Raw genomic sequence first — 25,587 nt, 5'->3', positions numbered from 1 at the left:
GCGATGTCTCGATCAGTTTGCAAGTTGGATCTGCTCTTTAGACGGAAATATTATTGTATACTGTTTATATTATAAACAAAAGTTGCGATGCGAACGGCAATGAGCGACTCCAAGGTAAATACATGTGGCTATTCATGACCATGTGATATTCTGTAACGTGCACACCGGTAAGGAACGCATTACAGATATTATTCATGCTATATTTCTCATTCAAGGTTGGCATTCTGCATACCGTAGGCTTTGCGTACATACATTTTTTAGTACCTGGTACCCAATGCTGTGTGCCTGAATCTGTGTTCTGGTTCAATTTCACACTAAGCTTTTTAATCATATAGTTTTCCCGCCGGTAAGAAATGTCTGAACGCGGCTATGGTCAACACAGGCCATAACTGTATTTCGGGGTGAACGACCTGTATCAAGTCGTACGTATGTACATACGTTTGGTCACGTGTCGTATGACCTTGATCGCTATGCTCAGTCCACGCTTCCATCGTGCGGTAGTAAAGCGTCAGGTCTACATAGTAAATTCTCTTTTTCTCATACACAAAACAGGATATGTTGATACATGTGGCTGGGCGGACCACGGACAATTACACATCCCCTTAGCCTCGGGCACCAAAAGCACACAGTACCGGTACACTGCGCACTTAGACCCCTAATCACACCTACATCACAATCTCCTACGCCAACTTTTGTTGATGTGCGAATGAATGATATGGCTTCACACCACTTCGACAGCTTTGCAGCCACGTCGCGGAGAGGGATAGGGTCGACTTTGTAACTCTTCAAATTTATTCCCTCTTTTCTCCCATGTCATTGTACATTTGAACACATATACCGGTATACTGGTAAGTTATAGGCCTATTTGTTTTGGTGACCGGTATTCCCTTTTTAATAATCAAAAGTGAGTATTTACGTTGGCTCAACATATTAAATGAACTTCAAAGTGAACGCATTTCATTATAGAGTACACAAATCACATATTAAACCAGCTTTGTCTGGAATGCACGATCTTCCGTTCAATGGGAGGTAACTCTCACTGGGAAATGGTGTGATCGGTCTAAGTTCCACAACTTCAGAAATATTCTTGACTTGCTGTTAATTTACAGAATTCCCTCCCTTTGACCACTGATAGTTTAACTTAACTTCTAAAAGCTACTTGGTAATCTGGTAGAAATTTTGTGAGCACTGCAGAAAATTGCCACTGGCATGGTTGTGGGTTTCCCTCCAGCTCTGCCTGGTTTGCTCCCACCATAATGCTGGCTGCCATTGTATGAGAGAAATATTGGTATATTAGTGAGGTACAGTTTAAAACACCAACTGATCAAACAAATCTAGTCGCAATCATCCTTAACTCACATGAATTCTTAGCAGGGCATAAGCTCAAAAGTTTGAAGCAGATGCTGTCTTGTAGGGTTTTATGTAACTCATGAGATTTCCATATCAAGTTACAAGAAAATGGTAAAAAACAAAGTAATATGGCCTGTTTAGATGAAAGTTTTTTCTGTTTACACATTTTGAAAGTTGAGGTGAACACTTTAAGCTCTCAAATTTCTGTTCACAAAGTGAGAGTCAGACATTGACAAACTGATATATACTCACAGTAAAGTCCAAAAAGAAAATTTGCAGTTAATTTATTTATTTATTTGATTGGTGTTTTATGCCATACACAAGAATATTTCACTTATACGACGGCGGCCAGCATTATGGTGGGTGGAAACCGGGCATAGCCCGGGGGAAACCCACGACTATCTGCAGGTTGCTGCCAGATCTTCCCACGTACGGCCGGAGAGGAAGCCAGCATGAGCTGGACTTCAACTCACAGTGACTGCATTGGTGAGAGGCTCCTGGGTCATTACGCTGCACGAGAGCACTAACCCAAAATTTGCAGTTAACATATCTGTAACATTATTCAGCAAAGAAATTTGTTAACAAATAAAAACCACATTTATTTAAGCACATCCTTGAACAACTTAAAGTCTAATTCTTAAAGTCTAAAGTCCTTAACTAAAAGATGCATAACTATGATATACAAAACACTAACAAAGACCTTTCACATCTGTAATTAGAGAATTTGTGTTAGTTGTCACTTAATTGGCATAACGTAAGTCCGTTTCCAATAAGTATAGTTTTACATACTCCCCTGGTCCGACGTTGCAGGACCCTGCTGTAGGGTTCCGATGTTATCTTGAGTAAAACAGTTGACTCGTTCGAACTATCAGAAGTCTGTTCAATTATTCAACTCCCGGAGCACCCAAAGCGACGAAACATGGTGTCAGAACTGGGATAAGATTCCCGTCCAGTCGTGTGGTAAATTTGAAACTCTGTACCAACGGACATTGTTCTCTGTGCGTATTTTCTCTGTGCGCTGATCGTACAAGTGGCTCGACTCGCGCGGGAGTGTTGTTTACAGACAGTGAGTGACTTTCTGAACTGAGATTCGCATTATTTGCCAAAACTTGTGATTTTTGTGAATGGACACTGTGAAAATAATCGATTCTGAACATTGCGAACGGAAATAACAGTGGACTCTGTGAACATTAGCTTGATTTTTAGTGTGATTGACTGTTCTCCCCAACGCTGGAGCAAAAAAGTATGGAAGCCCGTTACGGACATTTGACCTTTGCACTGTAAGCTGGATTTCTACGATGTCGCGTATAGGACAATCGAGTTTACTCTGGTGAAGCTCCATGACACTTGTGCTCTATATAGATGTGCTGCATTTTCTACGGAAGCCCAGTATGTGACACACTGACTTGTGTTATTGTAATTCCTGGAAAATGGCGGAAGAACAAGCTAACAATATACAAGCTCCTAATGTTGTACATGTCCCTACAAACATTCCACTGCCAACCAAACTGGATCTGAAAGGAAACTTGGCGACGAATTGGAAAAAATTCAGACGGATGTGGGACAATTATGAAATCGCAACTAGACTTTGTGATTCGGAAAGTAAATACAGGACTGCTACCCTACTGACTTGTATAGGCGTGGATGCATTGGATATTCTTGATGGTTTAACCTTCACACAGGAAGAGGATAAACAGGATATAGACATTGTACTGCAGAAGTTTGAAACATTTTGTGTCGGAGAGACCAATGAAACTTACGAGAGATACTGCTTTAATCGCCGAGACCAGGAGACATCAGAGACTGTTGACTCGTATGTTGCAGTGCTTCATACACTTGCAAAGACGTGCAATTATGGACAGCTGGAAGATAGCTTAATAAGAGACAGAATTGTGGTTGGAATTCGTGACAACAATACTCGAAAGAGGTTGTTGCAGGATGCGAGACTGACTTTAAAATCTTGCATTGATGTGTGCAGAGCACATGAATCGGCTTCTCAGCAAATGAAATCTATGGCTTCTGTTGACGAAGTTCAGCAGGTAAGGGACAAACATAAGAACAAAACCCAACACAGACAGAAAACGCAGAAGCAACATAAAGGGAAACAGAAGAACCATTCAGAGCTGGAATGTAAATTCTGTGGCAAACGTCATCCTTTTGTTAAGGAAAAATGCCCTGCCTGGGGTAAAGTTTGCTCCCACTGTGATAAACCCAATCACTTTTCGTCCAAATGTCCAAATAAAGGCAAACAGAGACAGCATAAAGTTCATCAAGTGGACACTGATGAGGAATCATCAGATGGGGAAGAGGAATATGTGCTATCCGTAAGTTCAAAAGGAACACAGACTGACACCAATGGCAAAGGATTTCCAAAACGTATCTTTGCCCGTATGATTCTAAATCGCAAAACTATTGTTTTCCAGTTGGACTGTGGAGCTACGATCAATATTCTCCCTGAGAATCTCTACGCTGAAATCTACAATGACAGACAACTGAAGAAAGTGGAAAAATCCACAACAACCCTTGTTATGTTCAATGGAACAGAAACTATACCTGTCGGGAAACGCCGCATTTCAATGAAAAATCCTAAGAATGGGAGGAAATACAGCGTTGAATTTGTCATCGTGAAGGGTGATTACAGACCTCTGTTGGGAGCCAGAGCGGTTCAACAGATGAATCTTATAACCGTAGAGACTGAGAATATTATGCTGCTGTCGCATCAGCACAGTGATGATGTGAAGTCAAGGAAACAGCCTGGTGTTACCATGAATGAAATCAAGTCTTCCTATAGAGATGTTTTTCAAGGAGAAGGAAAACTGGAAGGACTGCTACATCTTGAAGTCGACGACAAAGTGCAACCTGTTAAGTTGCCATGTCGCAAAGTTCCTGTTGCTCTTTAGCCTAAACTGAAAGAAGAGTTAGAGACTCTGACCAAGAAAGGTATAATTAAGCCAGTCACCGTGCCTACTGACTGGATTTCAGCAATGGTTGTGGTTTCTAAACCCGATGGACGACTTCGTCTGTGTATCGATCCAAAACCTCTGAACTCTGCTCTGAAACGAAACCATTACCCAACCCCCACGATCGATGATCTCCTTCCTGATCTTGCCAATGCTAAATGCTTTAGCCACGCTGACGCGAAGAATGGATTCTGGCACGTTGAGCTCGATGAAGAGAGCAGCCACCTGACCACTTTTGAAACTCCTTGGGGACGATACCGCTGGCTCCGTATGCCATTTGGTATTTCTACCGCACCGGAAGAATTCCAGCGTAGACTCAACGAAGCACTGGAAGGTCTAGATGGTGTGAAAGTAGTACACGATGATGTTCTAGTTTTTGGTGTTGGAGACACTGACCAAGAAGCTGACGAGGATCACGACAGAAAGGTGATTGCCTTCATGGACAGATGTCGTGAGAAGAACATTAAACTGAATCAGAGTAAGTTTCAACTCAAGTGCCGGGAGGTTCCATACCTTGGACACATCTTGTCTTCTTCTGGATTGAAAGTTGATCCTTCTAAAGTGACGGCAATCAAGGATATGCCAGCCCCGACGGATAAGAAAAGTGTACAACGTCTGTTAGGCATGGTCAACTTCCTCCAGAAATTTGCCCCAAAACTATCATCGACAACTGCCCCTTTAAGAGAACTTCTCAAAAATGAGAATCACTTTCTCTGGGATGAAGAAGTCCATGGAAAATGTCTTCAGGAAGTGAAGGATATCTTGTCAAGTCCTCCTGTTTTGAGATATTTTGACGACAAAGCTGAAACAGTACTTCAATGCGATGCTTCCCAAGATGGACTGGGAGCATGTCTCATGCAAAATGGCCAGCCGGTGGCCTATGCATCGCGTTCCTTGTCTTCTGCAGAGAAGAATTATGCACAGATTGAGCGAGAAATGCTCGCCATTGTCTTTGGAATGGAACGGTTTGAACAATACGTCTATGGAAGGAAAGTCAGGATTGAATCCGACCATAAATCACTGGAATCAATCGTCCACAAAAGCCTACACAGCGCCCCGAAGAGACTACAACGCATGCTATTGAGGCTGCAGAAGTTTGATTATGAAGTGACCTACAAGAAAGGAACAGAGATGTATCTTGCCGACGCACTCAGTCGCGCATACTTACCATATTCCAAGACAGCTACAAATGAACATGGAGATGTCATGCTAATTGACGACAGGTGTCCAACAGCTATCGAGACAGAATCCATCAATATGGTTGAGTATCTTGCTATCTCTGACCAGCGGATAGGGTTGATCCAAACAGCCACGTCATCGGATCCAACCATGTCAACACTGAAGAGAGTGATACAGGATGGATGGCCAGACAGAAAGGAAGATGCTCCCTTTACAGTACAGCAATACTTCCCATTCAGAGATGAACTCTCCGTTCAGAATGGAAGAGTGTTTAAAGGTGAGAGAGTTATCGTTCCTGTTAGTGTCAGACCAGAAATCTTGCACCGACTCCACTCATCGCACATTGGTCTTCAGTCATGCATTCGACGAGCCAGAGAGCTAGTATACTGGCCGAACATGATAAAGGACATTACCGATTTGTTAAGTAAGTGTGACACGTGCAACGCCTTACAGAACAACCAGCCGAAAGAGACTCTCATCAGCCATGAGATTCCCAGTCGCCCATGGGAAAAAGTGGGTTGTGACCTATTTGAGTTTGATGGCAAGGATTATATGATACTGGCAGACTATTACTCTGACTACTTCGAGATTGATCGACTACATGACAAAACGGCTACTACAGTGATAAAAACGATGAAATCACAGTTTGCCCGTCATGGAATTCCTGTCCAGCTCATGTCAGACAATGGCCCTCCCTATAATTCGACCGAGTTTAAGAAGTTTGCCGACAAGTATGAGTTTGAACATATTACTTCTTCGCCACGTTATCCACAATCAAATGGCAAAGTGGAAAGCGCAGTTAAAACCGTGAAGCAGCTCATGGCCAAATCTCTACATGCCAAAACAGATCCCTTCCTTGCTTTGCTAGAATGGAGAAACATACCAGCAGAAGGAATTGGTAGCTCATCAGTACAGAGATTGTTTGGACGAAGAACAAGGACTCTTCTACCAGCAACCAACGAACTTCTCAAGCCGAAAACTGTTGACAGAGTCACCGATAAACTGGCAAGTAGAAAGCTGAAACAAGCTCAATACTACAATCGTTCCGCTCGTGATCTCGCTGATCTGCAACCTGGAGATGTGGTAAGACTTAAGCCCCACAACAGAGACAAACAGTGGCAGAAAGCAGTTGTTGACAAACAAGTAGACATACGCTCCTACAGCATTCACACTGAAGATGGTAGACGGTTCAGAAGAAACCGCCGTGATCTAAGAACGACAAAGGAAGACTGCCCAGAGGTAAGAATGCCCGAGGTATATACTCCAGCCCAAGTACCAGAAAAGGAAGATCGCCCCGTGGATACCAGGACAACAAGTCCACCGCGTCAGGAAGTATACCCAGAAACTCAAAGCACCGGGGTTACGCGTACTTCGTATGGACGAGTGGTGCGAAAGCCAGCACGTTTTCAGGACTATATATCTCAGTGAGAAGTTGTATTTTTTGACTTTATCGTATCAGTGACTTTGCTACCGGTTGTGTATGCCCTGGACAGTCCCGTGAAGAGTTAATTTCAATTTTCACTCACTATATCATATTGTTAAATGTTTCTTTTCAGAGGTTCTTCCACATCTTCAATTCAGAGACTGTTGAACATCCAGAACATTGGTTTAAGTCGTCGTGTTTCAAAGAACTGTAATTTCTTTCACAGTTGTTCTTTTACTTATTTCATGTTGAAAAGGGGGATGTCACATAATTGGCATAACGTAAGTCCGTTTCCAATAAGTATAGTTTTACATACTCCCCTGGTCCGACGTTGCAGGACCCTGCTGTAGGGTTCCGATGTTATCTTGAGTAAAACAGTTGACTCGTTCGAACTATCAGAAGTCTGTTCAATTATTCAACTCCCGGAGCACCCAAAGCGACGAAACATTAGTTTGTGATAAGGTTTGTCACTGTATATGACACCGCGCAGTTCTTTGTAGCTCTGTCCTCGAGCTGAACGATGCCCATTTCCAGGAACAGTATCAGTATGAACAAGTTTCAAACTGACTGGTCAACCAGAACTATGTACTAGCCATAACCATAGCAATGATAACTGCTGGGAAATGTCAAAACCTGGATATTAACATCAAAGTAACATAGTCTCAGGTCAGTTTAATAGTTAAAACTGTCATTGTCTATGTGATAATTTCTCTCAGGAATCAAATGCCATTCCAGAAACAGTTTACTGCCCAGTTGGGCGTAAACTTGAGAATGCCATGTTTATGAGCCAGATGAACTATTAAATGCTTCAAAATGATTATATACTGAGGCTAAGAAGTAATCATGCTGTATGCCAGTGAAATAATGGATGATTGAGAGAAAGTCTAGTATAAATAACAAGATGATATACGACAACATGCTGATTCACTGAATCACATTTTGGCACAAAAACATTGTGATGTTGTAAACTGATTTATAAAAAACTTAAAAAGAGCTTACCAAATGAAAATATAAAAAGTATTATCTTTGGAAAGAACGTTTCTAAATGACATAGCCTTAACAAACTAGGCATAATCCTGTTTTTAAGATCTCTGTACCAGTCTGAATGAAGTCTAAAAGTTTGGTACACTCCTTCACCCCAACCCCCTCTCAATGCAGAAGTACAGCAGCATACAATCCACTGATGTGAGCTGGAACATTTGTGGCTTTATAATCAGCCCCCTAAAAGTCCTTAAAGTGTTAGATCTGGCAGGCTATCACTTGCCAGAAAGGTGGACCAGACAGGCACTGGTGGGGAGTTGTCTCCCTTGACTTTCTCTTTGCCGTGTGGAGAAGAAACATCTCTAGTGAGGTTTAACTGAATCCTGTTACACACAGGGTTGTCCACGGGCTAATCACTACCGCTTTTTTGCTTGTAACCCGTCTTCATGAGGTAAACCTTTCCCCCTGGCGTGCTCTTTGATGGGGAAATGCTCCAGGAGTCTTCCAGTTTACGTTTCACAGAAGACAGGCTACCTGCACCATGACTAGTGTAGACATCTGTGCTGACAGATAGCTTGTGTGTCTGTCCACAGATAGGCTTGACCTCCACTAGTGGCGACGAGCAAGGGTTGCTGTTGTTGTTGTTGTTACTATAGCCTGTTGAGTTGTGCTGAACATGCTTTGTGTCTGGTATTTCATAAGATATTAGTATCACACCATCATCATCATCATCATTACCAGTGTTACATGATGGCAGATCTTTAATGGTAGTACTTTCAGAATTGTTACAGTAATTACCCACAGTTGTGTCATCAGCATCATCATTTTTGCACACTGTTCCAGGTTTGATATAAGTGTCTCCAGACAGACCAGAGTGAGTCATATTACTTGAGTTGCCATTCATCTCTGTACAACAGGCTCTTCTTAGCCTATCAAATTCTCCATCAAAGATCCTACAACAAGATATATTCTTTCGTAATTGCACACATAATGTAATAAAGAGTCTGGTGAATATCAGCTTGTTTCACTTCCTCCAAGGAAACCGCAGCACACCACAAAATACCCTGGCAAGGAAACCATAGCACACAACTCAGTATTCTGCCAGGAAACCAAAACACACGATGGTGTGTCCCTACTAGGGAGCCACAGCATACCACACAATATCCTGGCTAGAAAACCACAACAGACTGTTGACTGTTCCTGTCTGAAAACCAACACACTATCAAGTGTTTCTGTCTAAAAACCAACACACTATTGACTGTTCCTGTCCGAAAACCAACACACTATCAAGTGTTTCTGTCTAAAAACCAACACACTATTGACTGTTCCTGTCTGAAAACCAACACACTACTGACTGTTCCTGTCTGAAAACCAGCACACTATTGACTGTTCCTGTCTGGAAACCAACACACCATCGAGTGTTTCTGTCTGAAAACCAACACATAATCCAGTGTCTCTGCCATGGAACCACAGCACATCAGAAAATATCTAAGCTAGGAAACTACAGCACACGATGGAGTGTCTCTTCTAGAAAACTACACAGCACACTGTAACGTCCCTGCTAGGAAACCACACAGCACACGATGGAGTGTCCCTGCTAGGAAACCACACAGCACACTATAGTGTCCCTGCTAGGAAGTCACAGCACACTATAGGGTGTTCCTAGCATTGAACCAGAGCACACCATGGAGTGTCCCTATCAGTAAACCACAACACATCAGACAATACCTAAGCTAGGAAACCACATCTCACTATGGAGTGCCCCTACCTTGGAACCACAACACATCAGACAATATCTAGGCTTGGAAACCACATCTCACTATGGAGTGCCCCTACCTTGGAACCACAGCACAGCAGAAAATATCTAGGCTAGGAAACTACACCACACTATGGAGTGTCCCTGCTAGGAAACCACAACATGCTTTGAAGTGTCCCAGTAAGGAAACCAGAGCTAACCACAGAACATCTTGTCCAGAAAAACACAGGGAATTCTTGTCAGCAAACCTCTGCATACTGTAGCAACTCCCAACATGGAAAAAAACTGTGATGTGTTGGGCTGAATACACTGTGATGAGCAGAGTATTCTGGGCTAAAATACACTGTGATGAGCAGAATACACTAGGATCAGCAGAGTATTCTTGGCTAGAATACACTGTGATGAGCAGAATACACTAGGATCAGATGAGTATTCTAGGCTAGAATACACTGTGATGAGCAGAATACACTAGGATCAGAAGAGTATTCTGGGCTAGAATACACTACAATCAGCAGAGTATTCTAGGCTAGAATACACTGTGATGAGCAGAATACACTAGGATCAGAAGAGTATTCTGGGCTAGAATACACTACAATCAGCAGAGTATTCTGGGCTTGAATACACTGTGATGAGCAGTGCGCCAGAGCAATGCGCCAGAAACACCACTGCATGCTGTAAACGCTTCCAGCTCAGAATGTTTTGGGCAGAAGAAAACTCTTCAAAACACAGCATATCACAGAGCATTCTAAGATGGAAATCAAAACCCTAATAACCACTGTGATGTGCAGAGTATTCTGGGCTGGAATACACTGTGATGAGCAGTGCGCCAGAGTATTGCGCCAGAAACACCACTGCATACTGTAAACGCTTCCAGCTCAGAATGTTTTGGGCAGAAGAAAACTCTTCAAAACACAGCATATCACAGAGCATTCTAAGATGGAAATCAACACCCTAATAACCACTGTGATGTGCAGAGTATACTGGGCTAGAATACACTTTGATGAGCAGTGCGCCAGAGCAATGCGCCAGAAACACCACTGCATGCTGTAAACGCTTCCAGCTCAGAATGTTTTGGGCAGAAGAAAACTCTTCAAAACACAGCATATCACAGAGCATTCTAAGATGGAAATCAAAACCCTGATAACCTCTGTGATGAGTAGTGCGCCAGAGTAATGCGCCAGAAACACCACTGCATACTGTAAACGCTTCCAGCTCAGAATGTTTTGGGCAGAAGAAAACTCTTCAAAACACAGCATATCACAGAGCATTGTAAGATGGAAGTCAAAACCCTGATAACCTCTGTGATGAGTAGTGCGCCAGAAACACCACTGCATACTGTAAACGCTTCCAGCTCAGAATGTTTTGGGCAGAAGAAAACTCTTCAAAACACAGCATATCACAGAGCATTCTAAGATGGAAATCAAAACCCTAATAACCACTGTGATGAGCAGAGTATTTTAGGCAGATGAAAATCCCTACCCCAAAAACATTTCATATCATAAAGCATTCTCAAATGGAAATCTGAACATCATAATGAGAAAGTCTACTGGTAGATTGATTCAATTCAATTGGTGTTTTACGCCATACTCAAGAATATTTCACTTATACTACGCCTGTCAGCATTATGGCGGAAGGAAACCCTGCAGCGCATGGGGAAACCCATGACCATACGCAGGTTGCAGCCAGGCCTTCCCACCTATTGCCGGAGAAGTTTACTGGTAGAAGATTACCTCTTCCCTATATCCGCTGAGAATATTGCTAGCAGATTAACAGTGTTGAGCAGCGAGTCAGTCTTATGGACACACAGGGATGGGTGACACTCCAAATCCTTCACAGCTGCCTGCACACAGAACACAGAAACATGTATAGGTCGGCCAGTGTTGTTAGCTCCACAGTCAGGTGATTCTTAGATAACTATACTTCATGATATTGGAGACTGTGGACAACGTGAACATTCCCTGCTTTACTCCCGCCTACAGGCTGTGCTGTTTACACAGGCACAGTGTAAGTTATTCCAAAGTTGCGGCTTACGATAACTCAAACCAAAGTTTTGTTTACATTTTGCTTCACAATTTACATACATGCATGGTGTGCAGCTGTCGAGTAAAGTGCCCGCATGTGAGCCGTCTCAAACAGGGCTGATGTATTGAAGAAACCCTCACCCCAAGGCCCTATTATAGTTACCTCTACTACAAGGAGAGGTGGGTGACCACACCTACCCACCCCCTAAAAGCCATCCTCACACTGTACCACATAATGCAGTGACTCTCACCCCCAAGGCCGTGTCATAGTCACCTTTACTACAAGGAGAGGTGGGTGACCACGCTTGTTTACCCCAGCAGCCATCCTCACATTGTACCACACATTTCTCCAGTTCCCCATTTATGATGTAATGTAGTAACCCCCTCACCCCCAAGGCCCTGCCATAGTTATCTGCACTGCAAGGAGAGGTAGTTGACCACACTTGCCTACCCCCTGACAGCCATCCTCTCATTGTACCACATATTTTCTCCAGTTCCCCCTCTATGATGTAATGTAGTAACCCTTCCCCCAAGGCCCCGTTATAGTTACCTGTTCAGCAAGGAGAGGTGGGTGAGCCTCATGATGTAATGTAGTAACCCTTCCCCCAAGGCCCTGTTATAGTTACCTGTTCAGCAAGGAGAGGTGGGTGAGCCTCATGATGTAATGTAGTAACCCTTCCCCCAAGGCCCTGTTATAGTTACCTGTTCAGTAAGGAGAGGTGGGTGAGCCTCATGATGTAATGTAGTAACCCTTCCCCCAAGGCCCTGTTATAGTTACCTGTTCAGCAAGGAGAGGTGGGTGAGCCTCATGATGTAATGTAGTAACCCTTCCCCCAAGGCCCTGTTATAGTTACCTGTTCAGCAAGGAGAGGTGGGCGAGTCTCATGATGTAATGTTGTAATCCCTCGCGCCCAAGGCCTTGTCATAGTTACCTGTACTGCAAGGAGAGGTGGGTGACCACACTTGTCTACCCACTGACAGCGATCTTCATATTGTACCGCATATTTCTCCAGATCCCCCTCTATAATGTAATGTAGTAACCCCCTCACCCCTATGGCCCAGTCATAGTTACCTGTACTGCAGAGAGAGGTGGGTGACCACACCTACCCACCCCCTGACAGCCATCCTCACACTGTACCACATATTTCTCCAGATCCACCTCTATAATGTAATGTTGTAATCCCTCACCCCTATGGCCCAGTCATAGTTACCTGTACTGCAGAGAGAGGTGGGTGACCACACCTACCCACCCCCTGACAGCCATCCTCACACTGTACCACATATTTTTCCAGTTCCCCCTCTATGATGTAATGCAGTGGCCCCACTAGGGCCTGTTTTCTGGCCCTCTCCTGCCACTTCAGCATGTTGTTGATCTGCTTCCAGAAGCGGCCATCCTTTAGGCTTGCAGCCAGGTCATCTGGTCAAGATGAACATATGAATATTACTGACAACTAAATACATCAAAAGTACTGCCATTCTCACTAATGTATGATACTGATGCTCTATCTGATAATTGTACTAATGGTAATGCTGCTCTGTCTGATAAGTGTACTAATGGTAATGATGCTCCATCTGATAACTGTAGTAACGGTAATGTATGGTAAGAATACTCTGTCTGGTAAGTGTACTAATGGTAATGATGCTCCATCTGATAACTGTAGTAATGGTAATGTATGGTAAGAATGCTCTGTCTGATAAGTGTACTAATGGTAATGTATGGTAATGATGATCTGTCTGATAAGTGTACTAATGGTAATGATGCTCTATCTGATAAGTGTAGTAATGGTAATGTATGGTAAGGATGCTCTGTCTGACAAGTGTACTAATGGTAATGATGCTCTATCTTAAAAGTGTAGTAATAGTAATGTATGGTAATGATGCTCTGACTGATAAGTGTACTAATGGTAATGATGCCCTGTCTGGTAAGTGTACTAATGGTAATAATGCTCTATCTGATAACTGTAGTAATGGTAATGTATCGTAAGGATGCTCTGTCTGAGAAGTGTACTAATGGTAATGATGTCATATCTGATAAGTGTAGTAATAGTAATGTATCATAAGGATGCTCTGTCTGATAAGTGTACTAATGGTAATGATGCTCTGTCTGAAAAGTGTACTAATGATAATGATGCTCTATCTGATAAGTGTACTGATGGTAATGATGCTCTATCTGATAAGTGTACTAATGGTAATGATGCTCTATCTGATAAGTGTACTAATGGTAATGATGCTTTATATGATAAGTGCACTAATGGTAATGGTACGTATGTATGTCGTAACTCTACAATCTCATATGGCTCATGGCTTGTGAAATATGGTAAATGGCCTAATGTGATTGTCAGTAAGATATCAACCAGGACCCCAAACAAAAGTCAAAACTCTCAGAGTCAGGACAAATTGTCAACTAAATTGTGTTCTAAATTTTTAGGTCATGTAGTGTACATGTAGTGTTGTGTGTGCGTGTATCTATCACGATACATGTACATGCAGTGACACGACAACACCCTCTTTCTCGCAGGTTGTGTGTGTATCTATCACGATTCATGTACATGCAGTGACACGACAACACCCTCTTTCTTGCAGGTTGTGTGTGTATCTATCACGATTCATGTACATGCAGTGACACGACAACACCCTCTTTCTCGCAGGTTGTGTGTGTATCTATCACGATTCATGTACATGTAGTGACACGACAACACCCTCTTTCTCGCAGGTTGTGTGTGTATCTATCACGATACATGTACATGTAGTGACACGACAACACCCTCTTTCTCGCAGGTTGTGTGTGTATCTATCACGATTCATGTACATGTAGTGACACGACAACACCCTCTTTCTTGCAGGTTGTGTGTGTATCTATCACGATTCATGTACATGCAGTGACACGACAACACCCTCTTTCTCGCAGGTTGTGTGTGTATCTATCACGATTCATGTACATGCAGTGACACGACAACACCCTCTTTCTCGCAGGTTGTGTGTGTATCTATCACGATTCATGTACATGTAGTGACACGACAACACCCTCTTTCTCGCAGGTTGTGTGTGTATCTATCACGATTCATGTACATGCAGTGACACGACAACACCCTCTTTCTCGCAGGTTGTGTGTGTATCTATCACGATACATGTACATGCAGTGACACGACAACACCCTCTTTCTGGCAGGTTGTGTGTGTATCTATCACGATACATGTACATGCAGTGACACGACAACACCCTCTTTCTCGCAGGTTGTGTGTGTATCTATCACGATTCATGTACATGCAGTGACACGACAACACCCTCTTTCTCGCAGGTTGTGTGTGTATCTATCACGATTCATGTACATGTAGTGACACGACAACACCCTCTTTCTCGCAGGTTGTGTGTGTATCTATCACGATACATGTACATGCAGTGACACGACAACACCCTCTTTCTTGCAGGTTGTGTGTGTATCTATCACGATACGTGTACATGCAGTGACACGACAACACCCTCTTTCTCGCAGGTTGTGTGTGTATCTATCACGATACATGTACATGTAGTGACACGACAACACCCTCTTTCTCGCAGGTTGTGTGTGTATCTATTACGATACCTGTACATGCAGTGACACGACAACACCCTCTTTCTCGCAGGTTGTGTGTGTATCTATCACGATTCGTGTACATGTAGTGACACGACAACACCTTCTTTCTCGCAGGTTGTGTGTGTATCTTTCATGATACCTCTTTCTCGCAGGTTGTGTGTGCATCTATCACAATAAATGTACATTAATCTATACTTGAAATATTATATGTGAAGGGGCAAGTAGATTTTGTGAGCACAGGGGCTACATAAATGAAGCATGGGGAAATCACATATTAGTTCAATGTCACCATCTTTCCACTAAGATTAAAAAACCTTCATACTTAGCAAAGGACAAAGTCATTCATCTTAGAAAGGAACAGTCGTAATTCTTTTTATTCATACATACCAGCCCGCTTTCTTTCAATAACAACAGGAAGAGTTATTTCCTCTTGATCACATCTCCACTTCCACTGGTAATCTCCACAGTCTAAAATTTCAGTTCGGTACTTAATTCCGACATCTTCAAACATTTTACACAACTGAAAGTAAGATACATGAGAAATTTTAGAGAATTCTCAGTAAATTGCCGTTGCAATCATTGCTCTGTAATCCAGATGTAGGCTCTAACAAATCATTATAGGTCATTAAAATGGGACTACCATAACCCTATTTCAGATCATCATATAGGCCTCACAGCTACATGCAAAGTTCACCAACAGTCTGAGGGTCCAACACAGCCCGTGATAAGCATGCTTTATGGTATCAAACTAAAGTTACTATTTACCATCAAATGAAATACCTGACCCCAGCAGGTGGTAGCCCCCCCTCCGCATCCCATCTCCCCCCTCGCTGGTGCACCAACAGTCTGAGGGTCCAACACTGCCCGTGATAAGCATGCTTTATGGTGTCAAACTAAAGCTACTATTGACCATCAAATGAAATACCTGACCCAAGCAGGTGGTAGCTCACCTGTCCTAGCACACACCACCCCCCCCCCCTGCTTCCGCATCCCATCTCCCCCCTCGCTGGTCCACCAAAAGTGTGAGGGTCCAACACTGCCCGTGATAAGCATTCTATATGGTGTCAAACTAAAGCTACTATTTACCATAAAGTGAAATACCTGACCCCAGCAGGTGGTAGCCCCCCCTCCACATCCCATCTCCCCCCTCTCTGGTTCACCAACAATCTGAGGGTCCAACACTGCCCGTGATAAGCATGCTTTATGGTGTCAAACTAAAGCTACTATTGACCATCAAATGAAATACCTGACCCAAGCAGGTGGTAGCTCACCTGTCCTAGCACACACACACCCCGCCTGCCTCCGCATCCCATCTCCCCCCTCGCTGGTCCACCAAAAGTGTGAGGGTCCAACACTGCCCGTGATAAGCATTCTTTATGGTGTCAAACTAAAGCTACTATTTACCATAAAATGAAATACCTGACCCCAGCAGGTGGTAGCCCCCCCTCCGCATCCCATCTCCCCCCTCTCTGGTTCACCAACAATCTGAGGGTCCAACACTGCCCGGGATAAGCATTCTTTATGGTGTCAAACTAAAGCTACTATTTACAATCAAATGAAATACCTGACCCAAGCAGGTGGTAGCCCCCCCTCCGCATCCCATCTCCCCCCTCTCTGGTTCACCAACAATCTGAGGGTCCAACACTGCCCGTGATAAGCATGCTTTATGGTGTCAAACTAAAGCTACTATTTACAATCAAATGAAATACCTGACCCAAGCAGGTGGTAGCTCACCTGTCCTAGCACACACACACGCCCCCTCCACATCCCATCTCCCCTCTCGCTGGTCCACCAAAAGTGTGAGGGTCCAACACTGCCCGTGATAAGCATTCTTTATGGTGTCAAACTAAAGCTACTATTTACCATCAAATGAAATACCTGACCCCAGCAGGTGGTAGCTCACCTGTCCTACCACCACCCCCCACCCACCGCATCCAATCTCCCCCCTCGCTGGTCCACCAAAAGTGTGAGGGTCCAAAACTGCCCTAGCAAACCATGCTTTATGGTGTCAACCTAAGGCTAGTAATTGCCATAAAATGGAATAATTGACCCCAGATGGTAGCTCACCTGTCCTAGCCCCACCACATCCCCTCCTGACTCACGCTGGTCCACCAAGAGAATCAGCCTGCACAGAACAGAAGAAACAAAAACACATCAATCCTGATTTCACACAGAAGTCAAGAATGTGTCATTCACTGGTATATGACAGCAATTAGGTTCTTGGGTTAGGAGACACAAAGCACAGCCTGACAGCAACAAAACACCTGATATTCTGACACAAAAAGCTGACCAGCAAGCAGCTGGATCCCTATATCTATCCTCTTTGCACAAAGGCTTAAGGTCACCAGTGAGACACCTTTTATCAATGACCCAGACAGGACCAATGATACAGACATAGATGCAAATTTTCTGAACACAAATAAAGCATAAAAACAATAATATGGAAATCAGTACCATATCAACAAGGGGCATTACAGGTGGTATACTGGTACATGTTCAGTGAAAAAAAAAAAGCTCAGATGAAAGGATGAAGAAACATTTTGATGTGTTCAATCCTTGCTCTGGATAGGGATTCTGCGTATTTTCTCCCTCTTGCTGCTTCTGGGGACATCATGACAATAAGAAGTACGTGGAAAACTAGGTTCATTAGTAACTAGCCACAGGTCCACAATTTACCATGTGCACAGAGGTTTCCTCTACCCATAAAGCTGACCCCCATCATAAAAGTGAAAATTCTTGACTATGGCGAAAAACAACAATTAAATAAATACAAAAATGCATCGGTAACAGCATATGATTTTAGCCAGTAGGTCTGACTCTCTGCCCTATGGCAGCACTGGTTGCTGATGGTTCTGAGTGTATCTTACCCGTGGCTTCAGCCAGTGGCTCTGACTCTCTGCCCTATGGCAGCACTGGTTGCTAATGGTTCTGAGTGTATCTTACCCGTGACTTCAGCCAGTGACTCTGACTCTCTGCCCTATGGCAGCACTGGTTGCTGATGGTTCTGAGTGTATCTTACCCGTGACTTCAGCCAGTGGCACTGACTCTCTGCCCTATGGCAGCACTGGTTGCTGATGGTTCTGAGTGTATCTTACCCGTGACTTCAGCCAGTGGCACTGATTCTCTGCCCTATGGCAGCACAGCTTGCTAATGGTTCTGAGTGTATCTTACCCGTGGTCATGGGTATCATTATCATTTGTATATAGGACATCAGGCGCTGAAGCTGACATGGCCCCAATGGTTTTCTTGTTAGAATGACTGCCGGACAAATCTGAAAAAAATGACGTCCTAGTCCTGACGGAAATCATATTACAAGTAACATAGAGAGCATAGATCAAAACAGAAATGTTCAGAACATCAGACATACCGGCTGGTGACAAAATCTGTACTTTTTTCAGCTCAGAAACTTTTTAGGGAAGATGACAGTACGTGATGTACATGTAAACCATGTAAATTTAACATGCTTCCATAATACAGATGGAGGAAAACAGTACCAACACGTAGCTATATCAACATGAATTCAATCACACTGAGCATGCTCTGAAATATGACTGACAAATCTGAAACATTAATAACTTTAGATTCCTACCTCTTATTTGACAAGTCAGTGTTTCTTCAGCTGACAGGAGTTGATAGACAGGCTTTTTCTTCACTGATCGTCTCTTGACCAATCCACAACTAATCAGAACCTCCAGTCTCCACCACTCCTGACAGAAACCTGCCGTGGAGAAAAATGGTGGGAGAATACAGGGGACAGGACAGGACAGTCAACAAGAGCAACACAATCCACAAACAGACAGGGCAAGATGTACAGACAGAGTCTGAGAGAACATTACTGAGCTAAAAAGCTAAAAATGTTTTGGTCTGGGTTCCTGTTGGTAACCTCAGGGGTTCATGGTAGTCCTTCTCCATTGCCCAATGTTTACATTAAGGTTACAGTTTAAGGTCTTATTACACAAATAACTAGACCAATAGTTCTGACACTATGACATGTCTCCCACAAACTAACATATGGTAAATAGACATGTCATTTGATGAAGACAGCTAATAGGATAACTAAAGGATTAGTGTCCAGATTTAGCTACTGTTCCTAATTATAAAGGTTATAGCCTGTTTATATGGGAGGGGGGGGGGGGGGGGATTCTGAGAATAATGACTTTAAATCAACCAAAAACTATACATTTACTGCCCTTGCCGAGCTGCAGCTGACCACACAGTACGACTCAGCGGGTGACATCACAGATGGCCAAACCAGGTAAGATCTTTTATTCTGGTATTCTTATGAGGCCAAGTGATACACCATTTTGGGGAAACTGGAAACACAATGTTGTCGTCTGTACCCTACGCTCTTCAATACTAGAGGGGCGACAATCTTCTGTTCTGCGAAATACGGTCCCGTTTATTATTACAACCAAAGGCCACGCATTTTGGCCTCCTGGTCAAGACCTCAGGGAATAACACCAGATGTATGCCATTACCACTTTCCCATTGAAAATGGCTTCTAAGTGTATCAGAACTGTCTCGTAATCAGAAGGAAAACAGCTGATTTAATGCTACTTCTACATGGCAAAATGGTGAACTAGGAACGGGTGACATCACAGCAGAACAGATGAATTCATGGGCGCCAGAAATGTCTCACCCTTGATTGATTAAAGCCGAGAGCATGGCGGACTGTTCGATTTTCCCTGCATGGGTGTTTTTGCTTTCTTTGAACTGTGTTATCTTGGTTATCCTACATCACAAAAATAAAAAGTGACCTATTTTTGAACTTCAAATGTGACTCTTTATCGATATATACAGTAGAATCTTTGTAAACTGACTGTTTAGACAAGATGTGGATTAAACGTGGGAAAGTAGCCTACAACAACAACAACATGTGTATTGTACATACACATACGTTTAATTAAACTTGTTAAAGAGCACAGTGATGCATATCAACAACTATGGATAGAAGCTGATCTGTACTTTACGCATAATTACTTCACAAAAAATCTTTTTATCACTCAAGTTCATTTCCACACGGCAAGGCTTTGCTGGTCTACTGGACATGGTCGGATGTTGTCAGGGCAATAGCAGGGAAGTTTGTGACGGCAACTGTTGTTTGAGGCAGTTTTATTCAGTCATTGAGCTACTCTGTGTCAGACTCATCTTTCAATTACAGAGTGACTAAACTCTGACCTCCGCAGGAGGCATGGTACAGTATCCACACAGGAGATCACCAACTGCTAGGTAAGAGTTCACATAAGCAGATTATCTCCCTTCCCACTGATCTTCAGTCAATGCGGAGCAGGCCAGTTGATGCCAAACTCGGACTCCGTCGGACGTTGTGCGACAGGCTGCGTCGGATTAGACAAGACAGATTAACACTCGCTGGAAATGTCTGCACTACAAACCACTGTTGGTGTTCAGAAGAGACCAGAGTCCGTTTACTGAAGGCAATTAACATTACTGTTAAATGGAGCAGAAAACGGACCACGAAATGTTGTCGGTTTTGACAAGATGTCGGTTAATGAAGGTGTCGATGTTGAGAGTTTACTGTATATACATTTGGTCTAGAGTTGTCTTTTCTTTTAAGGTCATAGTCATGAAGCTTCTATATAAATTTGGTGATAACCTATTAGTTCTGGAGGTATCGTGTGGACAAGCGTTACTGTGGACACCAGACAGCACAAACTCAATACTGCATGTCTTCCACAACTATGAGAAGACATGAAAACAATCCTCAAGCTTACATAGCTTACCCGGACTAGAGCTGTCAAACAATATCTCCTCACATATCTCCTTTACTCGCTCCCCTGAGACATCTTCAGCTGTCATACTTCAGCTAACAGATCAAAAGGAAAAGGGTCATTGTTCTTAATTAGCCGCTCGTAAATCTATCAGCATCACTGGGGGTGGTCAGGGGATTGTACTAACAGTTCAAGAATGTAATAAACAAGCTCGCTGAGCTCGTACCACCAACAGTTCGTGTTTTCCTCAGTTTTAATCATAACAATTTTAGTATGTACACTTCGCAACATGTTAATTGTTTTATTATCGTTATTTCGTGAAATATGGCAATTTTGGAGAAAACTGGGTGCAGATTAAGCGTGACTACCCAGAACCTATACGCAAGTCGAGATATCTGTTTTCAAACTGCAGGGCTCTGCGTATACAAATCTGTAGGAGAATTTAGCATACCGCAAATTCATACTTGAAAACTAGGCCTACCAGCAGACGAGAAGAAATTGTGATCAAAGTGACACCTACACACGTGTTTGCACTGCTGCAGCTAAACATTTGTTGTTGATTCTGGCATAATTTGAAAGACTTTCAACTTACACCCATGCATATTTTGTAAACATGAATACGTAATTTACTTAATACTGAGTCCCCTCAGATAGAATTTTAGTCATACAGATTGGTTTTATCCCCACGTAGATACAAGCCACTTACAATCACTGGACTCGAAATTTCCACGTGTCTACCAATTGATCACATGATTTTTGCTGGAGAAAGGCAAAACAATAATCTTATCTGTCGCTGGTGACACATACATCACGTCTGGGCAAAACTGTATACAGGAAATCATAAAATGTTTTGTTTATAAAGCCAGTGTCGGTGTTCTGCGAACTCCTAATGTGATAACAACTCAAACAAATCCTGTTTCCCGATAGACTCGCACACAATGCTACCGAAAAGGGGTAAAAGTAAATCGTGGTAATTTTCGGAAACCTAGCGCGGAGTATGGTTTCTGTGTTTACCGGAGGTTCCCGAAATAAAAACGTGGGAAAAGGAGCTCTTCTGCAATAGGAGGACAGTTCCGACTGTAAAGAAACAAAATGTTCGTGTAAACTAACATACTTAACTGGAATTACATGGACACAGGAGGCTAATGGCAGATATTTCTCAGTGATATTCGTCTTTAGCTACAATACATTTGTACACATATTTGTTGCATAATGAGGGTTCTTAGCAGACAACTGTTCATCAGATAACGGGGCGAGGTGACTTCCACGTAGGCCTAACCCAAATAATCAGTTCGGCTACGGTACAGTGTACATTGTGCATGTACATTCCTTGCTTGGCCATGCTTTAAGCCAGTGTTTAGAAATTAAAGGTTTGTAATAGACATCGCCTGTCTTAAAACTTTCTTTGATTTCATTCATGGGTATAGTTATAGATGTACATCTAGGCCTACTAGTCCATAGCCCTGTCCATCTCACAGTTAGTGACTTCACCCCATGTGGCAAGGAATAGCAACAAGTGCTACTAAATGCCCTGCACGGCAATAAATCGGGCGGGGGACTAATCATTCTCTTCTGTCGTCTTGCTGCCGACTCAGATTGTGTGGAAGTAAACGACAGTAATTCACGTGCGAAACTTTAGGTCATTTACCGCCACTAAAGAAACTACATGTGTACCTTAGCACAAAATCGCCCCCAGTCTACCAAACAAATCTACCATAAATTGTCTGCAAACTGCTCAGTGCCAAATTCCCTTCTACACTGACACTCCCAAGCACTTTCTAAACACCTCATTCCTTCCACCTTATCACCAACTCCTATTGACCCCCCACCCCCGCCCCCGACACACACACAAACTCCTCTACGCAATTTTCCCATAAACTAACATTTCATACACTCTCTTCCGACATGTTACCATTATCCCATAAACTTTTCTTTATCACTTTTCTCAAATGCTATACCACATCTACACAAACACTTTCCGTTTGCCCAACATCCACAATACCTAGGAAGCAGTCTTATGCAGGACAACGCTAAATCACAAATCCTTCACTGCACTCTTCTATCAGGGACAGCAGGGCCACTAGTGTTGCTGAGGCTGAGCTGGCATGTGTTTTTTCTTGGGGAGCTCTCTTGAAGTTTCAATGTCACCGAGCAATCTTTCCAGAACTTTAAAAATTTCTTCTCTAATCTGCATATAATAGAAACAATGTCAGATGACTTACATGAACATCACAAGCTGCGCACAGTCGGGGGTTTAGCCCTGATTCTGCTTAGTTTCCATAATGCTGGCTTTCCTCGTGTAAGTGAAATATTCTTGAATACGGTGTAAAACACCCCTCCAATAAAGAAATAAATACATGAACATTACTGTTTATCTTCTGCAGGAGCTGAAAGTCTAACTTCCCGAACTGTCATATAATGATGGAGTATGTCTTTCCCAAGCATTCATAAAGTATTGCAATTTAAGCAAATTAAAGTAAATTACATGTCCTTTCTGGTTTGAGCCATCAGAATAGTAGTTATGTCAAAGTCAACAACACCAAAAAGAACAGCAACAATTTTGCTGAGAAAAATTTCCCCAAAACTGAAACTTGATCTGTAGCTTATCTCAGAATAGCCAACCCTTTTGAAGTCTGGAAAAGTGTTCCAAACAGCATAGCATGGCAATGTTGCTGAAATGGAAGAAAAGGACCAAGACTCGAACTTGATCTCTAAGTCATCAAGATGAAGACATGTAAAGTTTTAATTTAAAATGAAGAATCGGTTTTTTAAAAACTTTAACAAATCCCTTGAATTTGCTGTGCTTGTCTCACAGATCTGATATTAGTTTGACACAGATCAAGGGCGACAACTGCTCTGGATGTACACTCTGCTGCAGACTTGAGGTAATGTCTTCTTTGTCCTTGTTCATGCTTTATCAACCTGCAGATGAACATGTATTTCTACAAGAAAAAACAAGACATTAATCATAATTTACTTCAATACACCTCTCAATGGCAACAGAAATTTGATGCATTCAACATGGAGTATTGGAAAACATTTTCCTTACGCAACTAAGACAATACGAACATGATAAATGTATACAAACCCAAAACAAAACTGTGCACAGCAATAAACACATTACTTCTAATTTGAAATCACTTTTTTTTTCGGTTCCATCAGCTTATTTTTAATTAGAAGATCAAAAATGGTTATTATCACATCACATTTTTAAAGTAGTGAAACTAATTAATCCTGATTACTAATCTCCATGGCCTGTTCAGAACTTAAGATAAGACCTTTTAAAATGAATGGGTCCTAGTCCACCAGACTGTTAAAAACCTGAGCTGTTGATCATTCAAAAGGTAAATATACATCGATATTTCTTAAAGATCACTTTCTCTGCTAACTTGAATTTCACAAAAATGGTTGTCCATCTCATGCACCACCAGGGTTCCTCTCCCCTGCCTGTATCTAACTCCTTGTATTTTGTTCAATCCAACTGAACATACATTCACCTACACTTCAATTAAGTTAAACTCTGTATATTTCCAACAATTTCTGATGTTTATGTGCTTCAACATTTAATCGCTGAATTCAAAAAAGCAGTAGGCTCATTCTGCAAGGCACTTTGCGTCACAAAGTTGGCCATTAAATCCACTCCAATACTGTGGCACATGTTCTTTAATAATGAATAGAGTTTTTATTACCACTCCTGCAAGTGTAAATGCATTCCCATGTCAAGACGTTGCTGAAATTCACAGAAATATTTCCTTCTCGTTCGTACAATAAATCTGTGCTGTCATGGCGAGTCAGGTGTACTAAAATCTCAGAACCGTGTGCCAAAAGTACGGAAATCAACCTAACAAGACTACACAACCGATAGCAATGATTTCATCAGGCATGATGTAGAACAGAAAGAAGACGTTGGCAGGTACGTCGAGCGAGGAAAATTAATTCTAAAGGCTCCAGTCAAGGTTTGCGGCTATCTACTTCAATATCCATGTTTTCTGTCTGTGGCCTCAGATACTATCTGGATTTTGGAAATACCCAATGCTTTGGACATGCATTTTGAAGAGAGAAAAGTCAACACTTTATCAGATTTTCTGCATATGCCTAGTCTGAAAGGGATTTTAACATGTATGAGTGATTAAAAGCACAATTTTCTCTTCAATTCTCAACAGAAATTGGCGCGTGCTGCTGTTTTAGAGTGGATTTACGGGCCCACTTCATTCCGCAAGGTGCCTTGTGGCATGGGCCTACCTCATTTTTGAATTCAACGATTAAACGTTGAGGCAAGTAAACATTAGAAATTGTTAAAAATAGACCTCAACGTTTAATTTAGTTGAAAATGCGCCGGTAACACTTTCTCATGCCAACATCAGTGTGTCAGATGGGTAACTCCAGGCCAGACCATACTTTGACATTGTTAAATCCATCTTCATAGACACTATCACAACAACATAATCCTGTCAAAACCAAAGTGCACCTGCTCCAAAATCACCAATGCACGATGCCTATCATTTATTTGCCTTAGTATAACGCAGACTCACTCCTTAGTAAAACATAATTTGTTTTTTACCAAATCAAGGTAGCATAACTGTTCACCCGGATTGACAGAGCTTCAGTTGAACA

At 42.5% G+C, this 25,587-nt stretch overlaps 1 protein-coding gene across 7 annotated transcripts; it reads right to left on the bottom strand.

The window, feature by feature from the left end:
* Positions 1 to 8,288: 8,288 nt before the first annotated feature.
* Positions 8,289 to 25,580, bottom strand: LOC135466800 (uncharacterized). 7 transcript variants are annotated; one of them, XM_064744497.1, is made up of 11 exons: positions 22,976 to 23,875; positions 21,988 to 22,050; positions 20,986 to 21,068; positions 19,884 to 19,976; positions 18,834 to 18,962; positions 18,416 to 18,515; positions 17,312 to 17,369; positions 15,632 to 15,764; positions 12,882 to 13,087; positions 11,380 to 11,489; positions 8,289 to 8,846 (listed from the first exon to the last, which is right to left on the bottom strand). In XM_064744497.1, exons 6-11 carry the CDS (start codon positions 18,472 to 18,474, stop codon positions 8,303 to 8,305), a joined length of 1,110 nt encoding a protein of 369 aa, XP_064600567.1. In that variant the 5' UTR covers positions 18,475 to 18,515; positions 18,834 to 18,962; positions 19,884 to 19,976; positions 20,986 to 21,068; positions 21,988 to 22,050; positions 22,976 to 23,875; the 3' UTR covers positions 8,289 to 8,302. The 7 variants fall into 7 exon arrangements, with proteins under 7 accessions (XP_064600567.1, XP_064600569.1, XP_064600564.1 ...); XM_064744499.1 differs by lacking the exons at positions 21,988 to 22,050; positions 22,976 to 23,875 and adding an exon at positions 25,535 to 25,580; XM_064744494.1 differs by lacking the exon at positions 19,884 to 19,976.
* Positions 25,581 to 25,587: the final 7 nt, after the last annotated feature.

The sequence above is a fragment of the Liolophura sinensis genome, chromosome 6 (assembly GCF_032854445.1).
Source record: "Liolophura sinensis isolate JHLJ2023 chromosome 6, CUHK_Ljap_v2, whole genome shotgun sequence".
NCBI classification, from domain to species: Eukaryota; Metazoa; Mollusca; class Polyplacophora; order Chitonida; family Chitonidae; genus Liolophura; species Liolophura sinensis.
The sequence above is the reverse complement of the archived record's forward strand: the minus strand, read 5'-3'. Positions and strand labels throughout refer to the sequence as shown.

Excerpts from the sequence above, each read along its gene's own strand:
- LOC135466800 (XM_064744494.1), bottom strand. The coding sequence starts at position 21,061 with ATGACAGCTGAAGATGTCTCAGGGGAGCGAGTAAAGGAGATATGTGAG. Across the intron at positions 15,765-17,311 it reads ATGTGGTGGGGCTAGGACAG|TTGTGTAAAATGTTTGAAGA; the intron begins GTGAGCTACCAT and ends TCTTACTTTCAG. Across the intron at positions 8,847-11,379 it reads TCAGCGGATATAGGGAAGAG|GATCTTTGATGGAGAATTTG; the intron begins GTAATCTTCTAC and ends ATCTTGTTGTAG.